Below are 16,304 nucleotides of genomic sequence, written 5' to 3'. Positions count from 1 at the left end.
TTGGAGTGTGAGAGAATACACAAATGAATCAACCCCAGCTGGTTTGGTGTGCTGGGTTTTTTGGCATGTGACAACTGCTGAAGGAGTTCTCTTGTCCTTGAGACAGAGTTGCAGAAGAGTGGTATATATAGCAATAGCACCTAGATTTATATACCACTCCATAGTGCTTTATGGCATTCTGAGTGATTTACAGTGTTAAAAATTGGCCCCCTCATTTTATCAACCTCAGAAGGATGGGAGGCTGAGTCAACCTTGAGCTCCGTCAGGATCAAACTCTAGGCTGTGGGCAGAGTTAGCCTGTAATACTGCATTTTAACCACTGTGCCACCAGGGCAGCCGGCTTGATATAATAGAAAATGCTGGGCATAAGATATTTGGGGAGGTGAGTCTGCAAGATTTGATAAAAAAAAGTCAAGATGGCCACAGCTATGTTTGAAGCTCTGCATTGTGCACACATGATTATATATATATATGTGCAAAAAAACCCAAAACAGGCAAAGCTATTGCACCGTGGCTGCCATTTTGACTTTTTTTTAAAGCATACCTTGAGAAGTCATGAGTTTATGACTGCTCAATCTCATGCTGGGATTTATGAGTTCTTAGTAGTGTTAAGCAATGGATAAATACACAAAAGTGGCAAGTATATAAAACACACTTGAGCTCTGAAGAACCATGAATTCCATGGAGGGAGACTAGTGACCAATTGAATCCCTGTTAATTTGCATTCATGAATTGGATTCATTTTTTGATTTTGACACAATGCAAGATTATGCTTTCTGCTCTAAATGCTGCTTTAGCCCCCCAAAAGGATGAAACTTTGGCAGCTGTGTGCTTCTGCATTTCAACTTGCCTTTAGATTAAAGGGGGGATGTGTACTTCCAAGGGGGTTAGATGGAGAAACGAAACTGAAGACCGAGAGAGCTGAAACCTTTTCAAGATACCAGAACTGGTGTGGATTTGAAGCAGCCATTTCCCATAACAAAGTGAACTTGTTTATATGGACTACATAAGACTTTGAAGATTTGGCTGGGGAAATTATTAAGTCTATGAATTGGGGTTGGAACCTCAGAGTTAGTTTTACTTTGACATTACCATTCAGTGGATTCAATAAACAGTAAGAATTTCAGAGAAGAAATGAACCTGGAGTTTTTGGAGTCTGAAGTTGAATATTGACAGTTTGGTTTTCAATGAGCTGGCTTTTAGAGAGAAAATGAGAGCTGGGGAGAAGGGCATGAAGTCCACAGACAACACTATTGCTCTCTGCCAACAACCATTCCCTTTTTCTGATACTGATAGGTTGACAGACTTTAAATATATGTATGTATGTATGTATGTATGTATGTATGTATATTTATGTTTCATATTCCTAGGCTACCTTGTACGCTATGCTAAGAAAACAGAAATGCCTTAATTTGGGAAAAACAAAATGATGTGCTCCAGCTGTGTATGCTTTGAAAAGAGTGTTTTTGATGTCAAGCAGACCCAGGGAATTAAGGGAATTCCTTAAAACTTTGTTTCTGAATCTTGGCAACTTCAAAATTGGTGGACTTCAACTCCCAGAATTCCCCAGCTATCATGCTGGAGAGAGGAGTTCTGGGAGTTGCAGTCCACACAAAGTTGTCAAGGTTGAGAAACCGAGCATTAAAGCATTCCTTCCCGGTCGTATTTGAATCTTCACCGTTAATAGCTCCAAGCAGCAAAGCTATTGGCAACGAATTGAGGATTACAGTATAATTCAAAACATCGTGTTGTCAATGTTGTAGGCTTAGTGAAGCTTAATTCCTGGTAAATGTGCAAAGGAAGGTACCCTGGATATTTTATTATATTGTAAGGAAAAAAAAATGGGATCCTTTTTCATATTAATAACAAAGTAACGCCTAACTTTTAAAAATCGAGTTAGTATAATACAGCCCAGCTGTACTAATCTGAATTTAACTAGTCTTTCCAAGCAAAAATAAGTGCTCGCCTCCTTTCTCACAAAGTGTTTTTAAAATTTTAAAACTGGTAGCATTTTTTTTTTTTTTTTGCCAATTTTTGAGCCCAGGAAAAGGGCCCACACTTTGTTCTTCATCCGACCCTTTTTCCTCCTTCAATCCCCCCCCCCCGCGCGCGTCACTCTCCAACACTTCGCCCGCGGGGAGCGCGTAATCGTCTCTCATTCATTGCACCGATCTGTCGCCTTCTAGCCCCACGTTCTCCATTCTGCACCCAGTAACGCACATCTTACGCTTCCTTTGTCGACACCTATGTTTCTGCCCAGACGGTTACCTCCCCCCAGGATGAATTAACGGCTCCGTTTCCTTTCATTTGTTGCAACGGAACTTCGAAAGGAGAACCGTAACGGAAGCCGGTTCGCAGAAGTTTGTGAGAGAGGACTACGGCAATCTCTAGAGAAGGAAACCTCCAAGCCGCTAGATGGCAGTGTAGCTTCGGGACGAAAAGAGCGGAACTTTTCTTCCCTCGCCCCTTTTCGGCGTTGGGGGACAGTGGGCGAGCTCAGGCGGCTGAGAAGGCGGAGCGCCCGAGCGGCAGTTCCTGTGGTTGCTAGCACGATGTTAGTATTTATTAAACCCGCTTTCGGCATAAATGTTGGTTGGGCCGGGATGTGGGTTTGCAAAAGGCGTTCTTAGCTGAAACTCTCGCCAGGGAGAGGCCGGATAGTTAAAAACGGAATCATCTCTCATTTGCGAGACCGAGGGATTGGAAGAGCATTGAGTATTAGAATCTTCGTTTTGGAGAAAAAACCGGGGATCGAGAGGGATGGCGGGGAGGGGGGGGAAGGCGAATAGCTTTGGCTGCCTGCTTTCCGATTCTTCTCTCTCCTGCTCCAGAAGAAGAGTGGGTGGTTGTGCCCATAAAAGGATATGAACCTCTGAAGCGGGGGGGGGGGAGAGGGGAGAAGCGCCAATGGTAAATGGTGCCCTTGATCCAGTTTAAGCGCTTAAGGAGTGATTCTCAAAAGTTATTAAACCCGTTTACTTTTTGCACCCGGGAAGGAGGCAAAACGAACGGGGTTGGGAGATGAAACGTCCTAGAAATAATAGCTCCTTCCAAACGAAGCCTCTAGTGAGCGCAACGCATGCAGAGAACTAAAGGGAACTTTAACCGCATTTCTTTCTATCGCCTTGTTTGGAGGGGGCTTGGTTTGGTGGCTGGTCCTTGGCTGACACCTCGCGTGGTTTACTGGGAAAATTCGTAGTTGCCTTTTTCTAGGGTTTCTGGGGAAAGGCCAAAGAGTTCCGGGTGACTGCTGGCAGAAGTGAGTGGCGATTCATTGGAAGAAAGCCCCGAATTTGGATATGTGGCGCCGGGCACTTTCTACGTTTATCCTTGAATAGCAGAGTCAGCGCCCCTGGACTAGAAAAATAAAACATGCTTAAGGGGTGGTTTTCCTCGTGGAATTGATAAAAAAGTAATGCTCTAGTTCAGGGATAGGCAACCGTGGCTCTTTTATGACTCGTGGACTTCAACTCCCAGAATTCCTGAGTCAAGTCTAGTTGCAACCTCACATATAAGGGGAGTAGTGTGTTACTGTGTTACTTTCTGTACTGTTGGCCCTTTCAGGTAGTCCAGATTAGGTGATCAAACTCATGAATACTAGCTTTATTATAGTTTACCATAACAGGTTTAGAAATGCTTCCCCATTCTCCTGCCTTTATTAGGGTGGGTCAATTCTGAAACACTTCCTAAAATTAAATTTCTGGTTTGGGCTCAGATTTCATTTATCACACTATTGTCTAGGACTGTGACTATCTCAGTGCTATTCTCATAGCATATTACAGTAACAGAACACTTTGATTTTGCTTTGGGGAAGGGTGATAATGCATGGACAATGTAGGAGACACTAGTGTTAGTCTACAGCAGTAATGAATTCAGGTAGCATCTTTTCTAATAATGGAAATAAAAACATAAGTGTTTGGCTTTTAATAACATTTGCTAGTCACAAAAAGATCCTATCACTCTCCTCTTAACATGGTCAGGGATCTTGTTTCATGTTTTATTTTTCTGCGGTGAAACTGCCTTCAGGGTAAGCTGGCATTTTAATTCAAAGTTCCTATGCATTTCTTAGGAAAAAGATTGAGACTTTTCTGCAGTTTAGTTCTCTGTTGGCAAATGCTAAGTTGAGTTAGGAATCCTGGATATCTTTGCCTGGGTTGAGTCCTAAATCAGCTAACTCCTGACTAGGCAATATATATGGAGTCCAGTTGTACATACTGCATACTTAATAAGATGGTTCTGTCTTCTTCGTAGATGATTGTTGACCTTAAATAGAGAATATGAAAGATGTGCTTTTTTAAAAAATGAGCTCAGGTACAATGTGCCATTGTTTTTAAAAAGACCAAGCACTTTTTTATGATGGTCAGGAGGAGAAGACCACTAACACACTTGTCATTCCTTAGCATTGTGCTGTTAATAATAATAATAAAGTTGGAAGGAACCTTGGAGGTCATCTAGTCCAACCCCCTGCTCAGGCAGGAAACCTATAAGGTCACCTGTTTATAGACCTTTGACCTTAGCCTAGCATATTTTTCTAGGGTTTCCATGGACAGCAATAAATTAGCTGAGATGGGTTATTGGCCATATCCCCTCTGGAGTCTGGTTTGTGCAGCATGATTCATGGGCAGAATCCCTTGAAGGAGATGGAAAACTTGCTTCCAGAAACAGCAGATTCCTCCCCAGGATGGGATATGTTGATTAGCAGCTATAGCCTACTGGACATAACTGGTTTCTGTTTTCAGAACTTGGATCCTTTACTGTTGCAGAGAAATGGTTCTTCTTCTACACTATCTAGTAATTGGAGTGCAAAATCTAACTGATGATAATAAAATACCAAAAGGGAAAAATGTCTTATCAAGATCAATTAAAAACATGCAGTAGCTTTGTACACATCAAAGGATGTCAGCATTTGATACAAATGTGATCACTCTGGTTATCAAGCAAATGCAACTACTGTTCTGTCCGTCCTGTGGGCCAGCAGTTTGACATGCCTGTTCTAGATGGTTAGAATTTTGTAATCTGAATATTTTCTATGCCTTCAACATTTTCTATGCCTTTCAGAGAGTCAGAGACTGGAAAGGAACCAAGCCTAAGTAATATTTTTAATTTCAGAGCAGGAAAAATGTGCTGTGTACACAAGTGGTAGGAAAAAAATCCATCTTTGCTTGAACACAGCCATTGCACTCTGTCCTGTTGTCTCTGGTTTGCAAGAGTTTGTGACTTCTCATCAGGGAATGTTTGCTGATGGCAACTTAGAGTACTTTTCCTCTCTGTATGTCTACTACCAAATATAGACATATGGAAAAAGCACAAGTGGTAATCTCCAAACATGTTTGTGCTCTGATATAAATAACTATTTTCTTGTTACGGGAATATCTTCATGGTAGTATCTACTCCATCTTTTTTAAATCTCTCCCCCCCACACTTTTATATTTGGTATTCTAGCAAAATACTGTTTAATTCAGAGGTAATATATTATCTAGGTCAGTGGTGGTGAACCTATGGCACGCGTGCCAGAGGTGGTACTCAGAGCCTTCTCTGTAGGCATCCGTGCTGTTGCCCCAGCAGAGTTTGCCAGAGTAGTGAGCATGTGGCATTTGGAAGCGACAGGGCAGGAAGTGAGCGAGCAAGTGGTATTGGCTCACCAGGGATGCCCCGGAGATGGCGAGGGACTGGTCCCGGCCATGCTCACCCAGTCTGCCGTGACCACTGCAGCCACGCCCACCCAGTGGGCCATGCCTCCCCCCGAGGGCACCACAATGCTGATGCAGCCCTGGCACTTTGCAATAAATACTGTGAGTTTTGGGTTGCAGTTTGGGCACTCAGTCTCTATCTAAAAGGTCCGCCATCACTGATCTAGGTGCTTGATTAAGCTCAGAAAGCTAAGTATTTGAATGGGAACCATCAGGAAATATTAGGCTGTAGTTTAAGTTAGGAAGATGAAGAACAATTTACAAAGAAGTTTATGGCAACAATAGCAATGCTTTGAAAACCATCTGGATGTGTTCACGAAAACACCATGAGCCAGGATCTTTTTATTATTTCTTCTAAGCTCAATTTTCTGGGTAGATCCTCCACTGTGGATAATGGACATTCCTGAATATTTGTTATGTGGGCCAAGATGGCTTATGGTCCCCTCAAGGAATCTTCCTTACTTTTTCAGTAGTTATTATAAAGAGAAAAAGAGTGCCAATACGTTTCAGCCTGAAGTCAGGACTCAGCTCAGAGCACAATGGCTAAAGCAACCAGGATAGATATTTACTATCTGCCACTCCTCCTTCACTATGTGTTCTCCTGCTAATACCAGTGGATAGAATTCTTACAGGGGAAAGATGAGAGAGAGAGAGAGAGGGAGAGGGAGGGGAAGAAAGACACACAGAGAGAAGATCTTAAATGGATGTGTGAGTTTAATTTGAGGTAATCACAACCCAGTGATCTTTCATTCTCAAGATTGTTAGAAACGGCTAAGAGATACCGGATGGAACTCTGATGACTTTGAAAGGTAACCATTGAAACAGTGACTTCTGAGAGAAAAGTTGTTCTTTATGCCTCTCTTGCAGTGTTCATTCAATTGGTCAATAAATATCTGAAGCTGAGAGCATGCCTCTAATGCAACACTGAGTTAAATAGACTAACAAAGAGATGGAGGTGACAAGGCACTGTAAATCAAGCTAAGGACTCATTACAGAGTCAGCATTGTTTGTGTCCACGCTTTAATGCTCTAGTCTGACTGATTGCAGAAAAGTTGGGGAGGAATTAGGGCATGGTAAGCTGTCAGTCTAGTTTGCCTGTTCAACCTGCCCTATTTTGTCAGATGTTCCACCCTGGGTAATCCTGATTGTTGTCCTTATAATAGGACCGGATGTTGCTAATGTATACTGGATGGTCATTTATTAGAGAACAGATTGTCAGAATGCTTTTGCCTATATTTGGACTTGCCAGCCAGAATAGTTTTAAAGGATTCAGTTGAAAACCCCATAGAATATGCTGGCTGCTTTTGCTTATTCAACTGGGGAAAGGTGTCAACCTTTGATTGTAAGGGCTGGGCAGTTCAACACTTAATTTACATTTCAGATACTTCCCCCTTTACCAGTATTCAAATTAGCAGCTTCTTCTTTCTTTAAAAGAAGTAATGGACAAGAAGAGCATGTTTAGTTTCTGCCGTGCTCTTAAACTAAACAGTTTCTACTAGGTGTTAATTGGCAAGCAGAAATTTCTAAGGAGAAAGGTGCTACTTGAGGCAACTCCCATTCATTGAAGGTATTTGGTGGGGTTTTTTTTCCATTTGCCCTTTTCTTATGCAATAATTCTTGGACAAGGATATTCTTGGCTTCCTTGATCAGACACTTTAGTAGAGGAATAGGCAGTCTTAAGTTTTGGAAAGGAGGACTATGAACTAAATGCTCATGATGCCTACAATATAAAGGAACAGGATTTATAGGGGTCACCTTGTCATGTAAGTCTGGTTGCTTTTGAGAGGTATAACTGAGGAAGAAGTACCTTTCTCTAATTATGTTAAATCAGGGAACCCAGGAACAGAAATATGACTAGAACTTTCAAACTTGTTTTCCACAATTGAATGCTTTATTGCAAAGCAATTTGAGATTGACACCAGGCTGAAATTAGGAAGAAGAGACCAAGCTACAGATGTTGCTCACTGGAAGGAGTGAAAAGAAAGCCATTGCTATGCCTGATATTTTCTTCTATCTCAATATTGCTCTCTTTTTCTCTTCTCTCAATACCATTGTCATAGTGTTACCTGTATTTTTTTTAATCTAGCTCCAGAATTCTGATAAAAACCAGTCCCATGCAATATGCCAAATATTCTGGGTTTAAGCAAGGGACACCTGATTTACTATAGATTAGAATTGATGTAGTAGTTAGAAAAGGATAATTAATAAATTTACCTGGTATTATTCTTTCTTCTTAGTATTCTAATCTATATTAGGATAATTTTCCAAAACATTTGGGGTTCTGCCATTATCATAAGGATTATGATATATTTCTCATTTTTTTGCCAAGGGGGATTTTTTAACATGTATATAAGGCAAGTTACATATTTCTAAACACAACACATTGCTCAATTATGATAACATTGCACAATTTCAGTAGAATAATGGGCTTAGTATTTTGTGCATGTTTTTGGGTAAGTGATAATTTTCTTCAAACTCATTTGCAAGATACTTACGGTACTGTAAATCAGTTGGTGAGGGAACTGGCAAATTCTCAATTTCTCCTCATAATAACAACATATATTTTTAATACAATATATTGTTGAAGACACTTAAAAATGAGTTTTTGATATATCTGGGTGGTATTTTAATATAGAGGGGCTTATCTGTTTGGTCTGCCAAAGAGACACCATCAATTACCAGTTTTATTAAAATGCTATCTGTTATTTGCTTCCTAGCAGATCTACTTACTTTTGTCCTTTCAGATCAGTTGAACATACTTTCAGATAAAAACCCGAACTTACCCCCAGCAGGCACATGGGCCATTTTTGGGCCAGAATGTGGACGTTAAAGTGATATTAGTGTTTTGCTTTGGAGCATGACCACTTCCATTTATATAGTAATGTGAGAAGTCAAGACTGTGGACATAGTGGCATCTCTTGTTCTAAGGGTACTAAGATATTGTGCAGCTAAGAAAGTGAATTACAGCTAACTAACTTACAGTAGACAATTGTCTCACAAAATTCTATGGCCAAAGTGGCTTATAAATTGCACTGTATTCTTGCAAGAACACAAATCATGCATATAAACATCAGCATGTGAAGTAATTCGGTATTTTATATCAACCTTTGTTTCTGTTGAAGACTCAAATAGCACATTGTTGGCTCAGCCTTAAGATTTTACCCATCTTTAAGAAGAGATTATAAAGCTTTGGAGCTCTTGGTATTCTCTGACCTTGGTTGTTTGCTTCCAGACATTTCATTATTCAACTAGGTTACATCATCTGTGCTATGGAGTGTACAGCTTGCTCCCTGTTTTTATTCAGTAGCTTGCCTGTCAATGTTGGTGAGGGTGTGGTTTTCTCCTTGGTAGCTCCTTAATTAGGGTTCTACTTGGTTGGTGTTAATCCCTGCTTAGGACATGGGCATCTAGGAAAGAGGAAAAGTAGTATCCTATCTAGAATTTGTGAATGGTAGATATCCCTTCTCTTTCTGATTTCCTTCAGGCCATTCCTGACTAGGCAAGATGGAGAAAGAATTCCATGGAGTAACTCAGATGAGTTAGATGGCATCTCAGATCAGTGACAGTGCTGGCTAAGTATATGGAGGCTATAAGGGTCTGGATGGGGAAGAACCAACTTTGAATCAATCCTGGCAAGATGGCGTGTCTATGGGTTTTTGGTCCCCCAGGATCAGATAATTATTCATCTTTGATTTTGGATGGGGTGACGCTTCCTTGGACTGAACTGGTACACAATTCTGGGGTTCTGGGCTCACAACTCCTGCTGAAGGAGAAGGTGGCAGTTGTGGTTAGGAGGGTCTTTGCAGAGAGTTGTCTGTTACATCAATTGTGTCCTTTCCTGGACTGGGAGGCCTTGCTCATGGTCACTTATGTCTTGGTCACCTCCTATTTGGATTACTGCAGTACACTCCACATGGTGTTGCCCTTGAATACCACCCAGAAACTTCAGCTGGTCCAGAATATACACTATACACAGTAATGAGACCTCTGGATTTGCCTGTGTAACACCTGTTGCACGAACTGCATTGGCTTCCAGTTTCTTTCTGATGAATTCAAAGTGCTGGTCCTCACCTTTAGAACTTGACAGCACAGGGACAGATATGCAGGACCACCTTTCCCTAAGGACATCTCTACCTGTCCTACCAGGTCAGATAGAATGAGCATATTCCTAGTCCCTTCCCCTAAAATTGTCGTGATGAGAGCTAGGAAATGTTCCTTTTCCATGGCAGCCCCTGCCCTATGCTACATTCTTTCCCCCTGAAGTTTGGCAGGGCTTTTACCCCTTTTAGCCTTCTGTAAGACTTTAAAGACCTGGCATTTCTCTCAGACATTGGGAGATTAGATAATGGCACATTAGCACAGAGTGGTGCCATGTTATTAACAACTGCATTGTTAATTTAACATTTTATTTTTCATTGATTGAATGTTATAGTTTTTAAAACAATTTTATGTGCCTTTTGATTTTTAATTGGGAGCTGCCCAGAGTTGCTTGAGAGATGGACAGTTATATAAATGTTTTCAATATAATAAATGGGTTAGAGAGATTGAGTTCTTTTAAATAAGCCCTCTTTTTCTTTGTTATTGATGTATAATGCGGAGGAACCCAAGTGAGTGGACCAAGTGATGCTCTCTTTCAATTCCTCAAGCTAAAATGCCTCCCTTCATCAAAATTGTGTTTTGCTCGATATTCATATTTGATTCACATATGTGTAACTCTGTGGTCAAACTGGAAACATCAGTACTTCATCTGTGACTGGTTATGGGAATGTTTCATCATACTCCTTCTTGCAATTTGCCACATCCATGGCTTCTGGGAGACATTGGGGGAAGTATTGCGTTGTGCTCTGGAGAAACATTCAAACAGTCCCACAACTTGCTTGAGCTGTTCCTTCCAGAGTCAAATCATCACGTAAGATTGTTCCAGTATACTAATACTACATGTTCTTGCCAAACAATGGTAGGAGACTGTCACTAATTCCAAACTATTGTGACTACATGAGAGCTGCTTGCAGCTCTGCCTGCCCTAGTTGCCTAGACTGTGATCTAGGCTATTGTGATGGAATGTACTCCCACAGCAATGGGGGGGGGGGTATTTTGTTAATTTAGAGCCTTCCCAAAGAAGCCTTGATTAAGAGACTGCTTAGTCCTGAGCTGGACTAAATTCACTCTAGAATCTCTCAGGATATATCTAGTAGGAAAGAAGGTTATAGTTTTAGCCTGGTAAGTTTCTGTCCATTAGGTGCAAGCAAATAAAGGATTGAATTTGACTGAATTTCATTGTCTCATCTCTGGGCTTAGGCCTGACAGTCATGGCAAGCAGAAATGAGAGGCATAATGAGAGTCATGTTTAGCTGGTATCTCCTGGTGAGGAGCAGAGATGTGAGGTCATTATGACATTACCCATCAGTGATGTCATATTACAGCATCTTAAATGCAAGGCTGCTTCCTACATAAAACTTAACTAGAGCCACCTAGACTGTTAAGAGAAAATAAAAGAGCAAGCTGGATTTGGATATTCTTTTAGAGAAGATTACTTTTTACATGTAGATTGCCTTTTGTGGCTTATACGGTAAGCAGATGATCCAGGTATCTAGATTACAGACTTATAGAGAGTAGAACATATTTATGAAAAATAATGATCTTGTATGCTTGTGGGATAAAGAGCGAAGGAGAAACCTGAAAATCAGTTCCTCTTTTTGTTAAAGGTTTAAGACCAATAGAATTTATATATAATTTCCAATGGAGAGAGTATGAGTTACCAACTGTTTTCACTTAATTTCATGCAACTATATGTAATCTATTGCATTTGCATAGCTTATTCAGGGTGGTGTTCCATACAGACATTCTGCTTATTGGTTAACATATGGTAATTTAAATTTGGTCAGTAGAGAAAATGAAAAGAAAATTTCAAAGCGGCAGCTTGTAGGAATTCGTCTGTTTTCTACTTGAATGCCTATCATTTTCAGCTATCAGGCCCATGAATGGAAGCTATACAATCCCTCTTGAAACTACTGCAGTAGGTTTGGGAAATTGCTGGAATAATAGAATGGTGGTGGTGAATATAATATTTATTTTCATATACAGTATGTGGTTATTAAATGGATTTCTGTATTAAGTCTTTTTGTTACTATTTGGGCATATTTCAGAGAACATTAATTTGGGTTTAACTTAAGCAAAGCTAGGAACTGCTGAAGTTTCCCTGTAGTGTCACTGAGAAGGTTAACCCTCTGGGAAGTAAGTATGCCTTGCAAGCACATTTCATTGTGTTTGTGCTTTCAGGAGTGCACCAAACTTTCTCTCTCTCGCATGTAAAGTTTCATCACGGTGAGAAGAATGGGTTCGGTTTCAGAGATGCTAACAGCAGTCCCCCTTCACAAGAGGCCTGATCTCCTGGAGGCCTGTGCTGACCTCATCAATGAAGAATGGAGACGGAGCCGGACCTCCCGTATCCACTCTCTGCAAAAGTCTAGTGACAACTTTCCCATGTGCCTGGTACTGATCAGAACTTTGAGGCTAATGGAGGAAACTGGAGAAGGGAAGACGTCCAATACCCAATGCCAACTTCTGGGACATGCCAGGTTGTCCCGTGTAGTTGGCCAATCTAACAGTTTATTTGTGGAGACTGTGGTGGTTGCCAAGGCCCTCCGTGGAAAGGGCTATGGCAGGAAGCTGATGGAAGCTGTTGAGAATTTTGCCAAGGCCCATGGCTATCACCATCTGTATCTCACCACACATGACAAGCAGCATTTTTATGCCCACTTGGGCTATAGCTTGTCCAAGCCTGTCCAGTGGGCTGGATTCATCAGTTCTCTGGTACCTATGGAATTTTTGGAGAACTTCTCTACCCCTCAGTGGAAGACAGAACTTCCTGCACAATCCGGGAAGCATAATACAAATGCATCATACCAAAGCAGATCTGGGACAAAGCTCCCTCCTTCACCATGTGCTGCACCTCTTTCCTCTTCTCCTTTTTGCTCAGTGACCCCCCCTTCATTGCCTTCTCCTTGTTCTTATCATTCAGGGACAGCTACCATTTCTCCCCGTCCTCCATTGCCAGGTCCCCATCCATCCTCTGTCCAGTCCACTAATGGTCTGGTTCCCTCTTCACCATCAGCCTCCCCATTTGCCTCTGCAGCCCCAGCATTTCCACCCTCTCCTCCTCCTCCTCCTCCCCTTCCACTTCCAGTGCCTCCACCAAGAGCCTTTTTACTAGCCCAGTCAAGCTCTGGTAAACCTGCCTCTTCCAGGGTTTTGGAGAATACAGCTGAAGAACAGACACTTTTAGAAACACCTTATCGGGATCTGAAAGGGCAGCCCATATTCTGGATGAAGAAGGATGTATAACTTTCCCATCTTGTGACTGCAGTAAAGTTGAAATAAGTGAACAAGAAGGAAAAAGGAAAGCTTTCCTGTTTTAAAAGGAAAGTTTGGCTTTGTGAGACAGAAGATCACCATTTAAAATGAATAAAACAATGTATTTGGTTTTCTGTTGTTCTTCCTTATCAGATTCATTTTTTTTTTTGAAAGTCCATGGTGCTAAGACTATATACGTTAGGTACACTTTGAAGGCCAGCACTTGATTCTCGTTGAATTTCAGTAATTATTGCCAAAGTTGTGCTGTTGGGGCTGTTCTGAGCTGCCCTATAGATTCCTGTGCTTCTCCTGTATTGCATGTCCCCAATAAACAAAGCACCTTCAAAACTCTGGGTCGTCCCTTCTGACTCTGCAGGGAGCATTCGAACAAACGCATGCATTGGTTTGCAAGTCTGTGGTGCTGATGCATAAAGAGAATAGCTTTGCTATCCCCTCTGCTTGAAATTATGCATTATACTCATATATAGTTTAACTGTGGTGTATTGAATAAATGTGAGTTGGTTTGGTTTATCAAACTTGCTAAGTGATAAACCTAGCTTTACGCCATAGCAGTCAGCTACTCGTAACTCACCAGTTCAAACTCAAGCTATATTTATTTACATGTATTGTAGCTGTCCCACTCCGGTGAACTCTGAGCAGTCTACAAGACCAGAACAAAGAACCCATAAAAACAAAACCTAAATACATAGATATTTATCTTAATATTTGACTTGGATGAGTCATTGTCTTCATGTGAATTGAATAGAACTGAGATGGTGCTGCTTTGGTGGGATAATAGTAGAGCACGCTGCTTCGTCATACGTTTGTCCCATTCTTATTTGGACATCAAGAACGGTATCTGTAATAAAAGCTCTTTCCTGTCAGCCATTGTACACTTAGAAAATGATTGTGTTTAAGGTTTGGTTTGAGGAAAAGACAGCTTTTTAATTATATTGACTGCCATGACTTCTAATCCCCACAATCTGGAATTTTGCCCTTTGGAAGCTTTAACTTGGTGCCTTCCAAGGAGGTTAATGTATAGATTACTTAACAAAATAAGGTTTAGGTCAAGCTAGCAAAGTTACCGGAATACCCTTTCATGGACCTTAAAAAAAAATACAGTTCTATGAAAGCTGATTTGAACACTTTTTAAATGAATGACCAGCTGTTGAAGATGTAACTTTTTGTTCCTGGATTCATAGCATTATTTAGTCTAATTGATTAATATTCCATCTAAGCTATTGCCTCCATTGCTTGACAACTAACCTCTACTGCATGCATGTTGAAAATGATAGTTTAATATTGGCTCCCTGATGAACCCATCTGCAAAACCATTGCATCTTTTGAAGCTAGTTGAATATATTCAGACAATTTATGGCAGGGGTCTTCAAACTTGGCCCTTTTATGACTTGTGGACTTCAGATCCCAGAATAGTCATAAAAGGGCCAAGTTTGAAGACCCCTGGTTTATGGATTCAAGTAATTTAAATACACAATGCAATATTTCTTTTACAGTATTTAGAATTAACACTAGGTTTGCAATTCCAAATTCTTTCAATTGCTTTTGTGAAAAGGAAGAGGCCAAGCCCCATCAGAATTTGTTCATGAAGCAGCAATGTTATTGACACAGCTGGAAAGGAACTATTAAAGAAAACAGCATGCACAGGCAATTTTTTGAGGGATGTATAGGAAATGTATTATTTCTTCACTGAATGTTGTACATTAATATTTCTTAACGCTTAAAAGTCCTTGAAATGAAAATTTCCCTTTTCATATTAAAAGCTGCACAGGTGACATTGCAAATACAGAATACCATCTCTCCCACTTAATTGGCAGACACCAACTGTATGCAACACTTTGGTCTAAAGCAGTATTTCTCATCCTTGCCAACTTTAAAATGTGTTGGCTTTCAATTCCCAGAATTCCCCAGTCAGAATGCTGGCTAGGAAAATCTTGAGGGCTCAAATCTATGCATCTTAAAATTGCCAAGGCCGAGAAACAGTGGCCTAAAGAATATTGTTTTCATTTTAAACAAGAGGAAGGTCATAGTTTTCAACCTATGGCCACAACTGAGTCCAAAATTTTGAGCCCAACATTGAAACAGTTGCCACCCTTCTGAATTTTGATCATGTGACCACGGGAATGCTGCAACGGTTGTGTGATTTGGAGAATAAATCCCTTCTTCTCTGTGACAACCTCTCAAGTAATGAAAGACAATTAACATGTCGCCCCTAATCCTTCTCTTTGATAGGCTAGACCAGGGGTAGGCAACTCTGGCTGTTTTATAACTTGTGGACTTCAATACCCAGAAATCCTGAACCGGCCATGCTGACTCAGGAATTCTGGGAGTCGAAGTCCACAAGTCTTAAAAGAGCCAAGGTTGCCTACCCCCGGGCTAGACATACCTAGCTCGCTCAACTGTTCATCATATGATTTAGCCCTCAGGTCCTTTATCATCTTTGTTGCTCTTATCTGCATGTGCAGTACATATTGCACTATGAAGTGGAAGAGAGAACGGTATCTTTAATAATTCACCACTTCACCACGTATCTTCAGTTATCCCCATCATGGTTAGGCAGCTGTAATTTGGCTGATCCAAGGTCTCTAAGTCAGGAATGAGTGAAGAATCAGACTTGCTGACCTAAGCATAATGAAGTCTTGCAGAAGAGGGCCAAGAGTCAGAAGAGGAGGGGCATGACATGGCTGCACTGTTAACTTGGATAGCATGATCAGCCAGCAAGTGCCAGGCTGATACCATCCCCTAGAGATCACCTGGCAGTGCCATTGACAAAATGTTGCAGAAGTTCAGAAAAACTGCTGTCGCTTGGTGGCTACTGAAGGGAGAGAACACGGACACTGGAACATCTAAAGACTTCAAAATGCCTCAGCTATGGGTTGGAGACAAGAGGAAGCAAGATAATAGGAACATGGCTGTGGTTAACTGCAAGTGAGAAAAGACACAACAAGTGTGGCTTGGAGAATTATCTGAATCTTGTGTTGTTTCCTTTTTGAGCAAATGGAAAGTTCTTATCAAAATAAGTTATTGTTTGAAGTTCCTTAAGTCCAAACCTCACATTGCAGGTAATCCCCCTTTATACAGAGCATAAATATGTTTTTTTCCATATGAGCATAGAGTTGAACCTGGAGTCCTCCACTCAGCTGCCCTGGAGCATAGATAGTACTTGAAAGAGAAACTCAGAACAACATAGACCAGTGGTTCTCAACCTGTGGGTCGGGACTCCATTTGGGGTCGAACGACCAT

At 41.1% G+C, this 16,304-nt stretch overlaps 2 protein-coding genes across 3 annotated transcripts in view; both read left to right on the top strand.

Annotated features, from left to right (window-relative positions):
• The first annotated feature begins 2,021 nt into the window (after positions 1-2,021).
• The window catches only part of HYAL3 (hyaluronidase 3), a 29,826-nt gene continuing 15,543 nt past the window's right edge, over positions 2,022-16,304 (top strand). The window contains exon 1 of one of the 2 annotated variants that reach the window (XM_039358690.1): positions 2,022-2,554. The gene's annotated coding sequence lies outside the window, so the exon portion shown is untranslated. Of the gene's footprint in view, positions 2,555-5,761; positions 7,258-16,304 lie in introns of those variants that run through there. The other variant, XM_039358691.1, reaches the window with a different exon arrangement.
• On the top strand, positions 7,288-13,175 carry NAA80 (N-alpha-acetyltransferase 80, NatH catalytic subunit). Its single transcript, XM_039358694.1, has 2 exons — positions 7,288-11,259; positions 11,970-13,175. Exon 2 carries the CDS (start codon positions 12,024-12,026, stop codon positions 13,032-13,034), a length of 1,011 nt encoding a protein of 336 aa, XP_039214628.1. The 5' UTR covers positions 7,288-11,259; positions 11,970-12,023; the 3' UTR covers positions 13,035-13,175.

Source organism: Crotalus tigris, unplaced genomic scaffold, assembly GCF_016545835.1.
Source record: "Crotalus tigris isolate CLP2741 ecotype Arizona unplaced genomic scaffold, ASM1654583v1 scf7180000019060.718356, whole genome shotgun sequence".
Taxonomy (NCBI): domain Eukaryota; kingdom Metazoa; phylum Chordata; class Lepidosauria; order Squamata; family Viperidae; genus Crotalus; species Crotalus tigris.
Note: the sequence above shows the minus strand (reverse complement) of the source record. Positions and strands in the feature narration are given on the sequence as shown.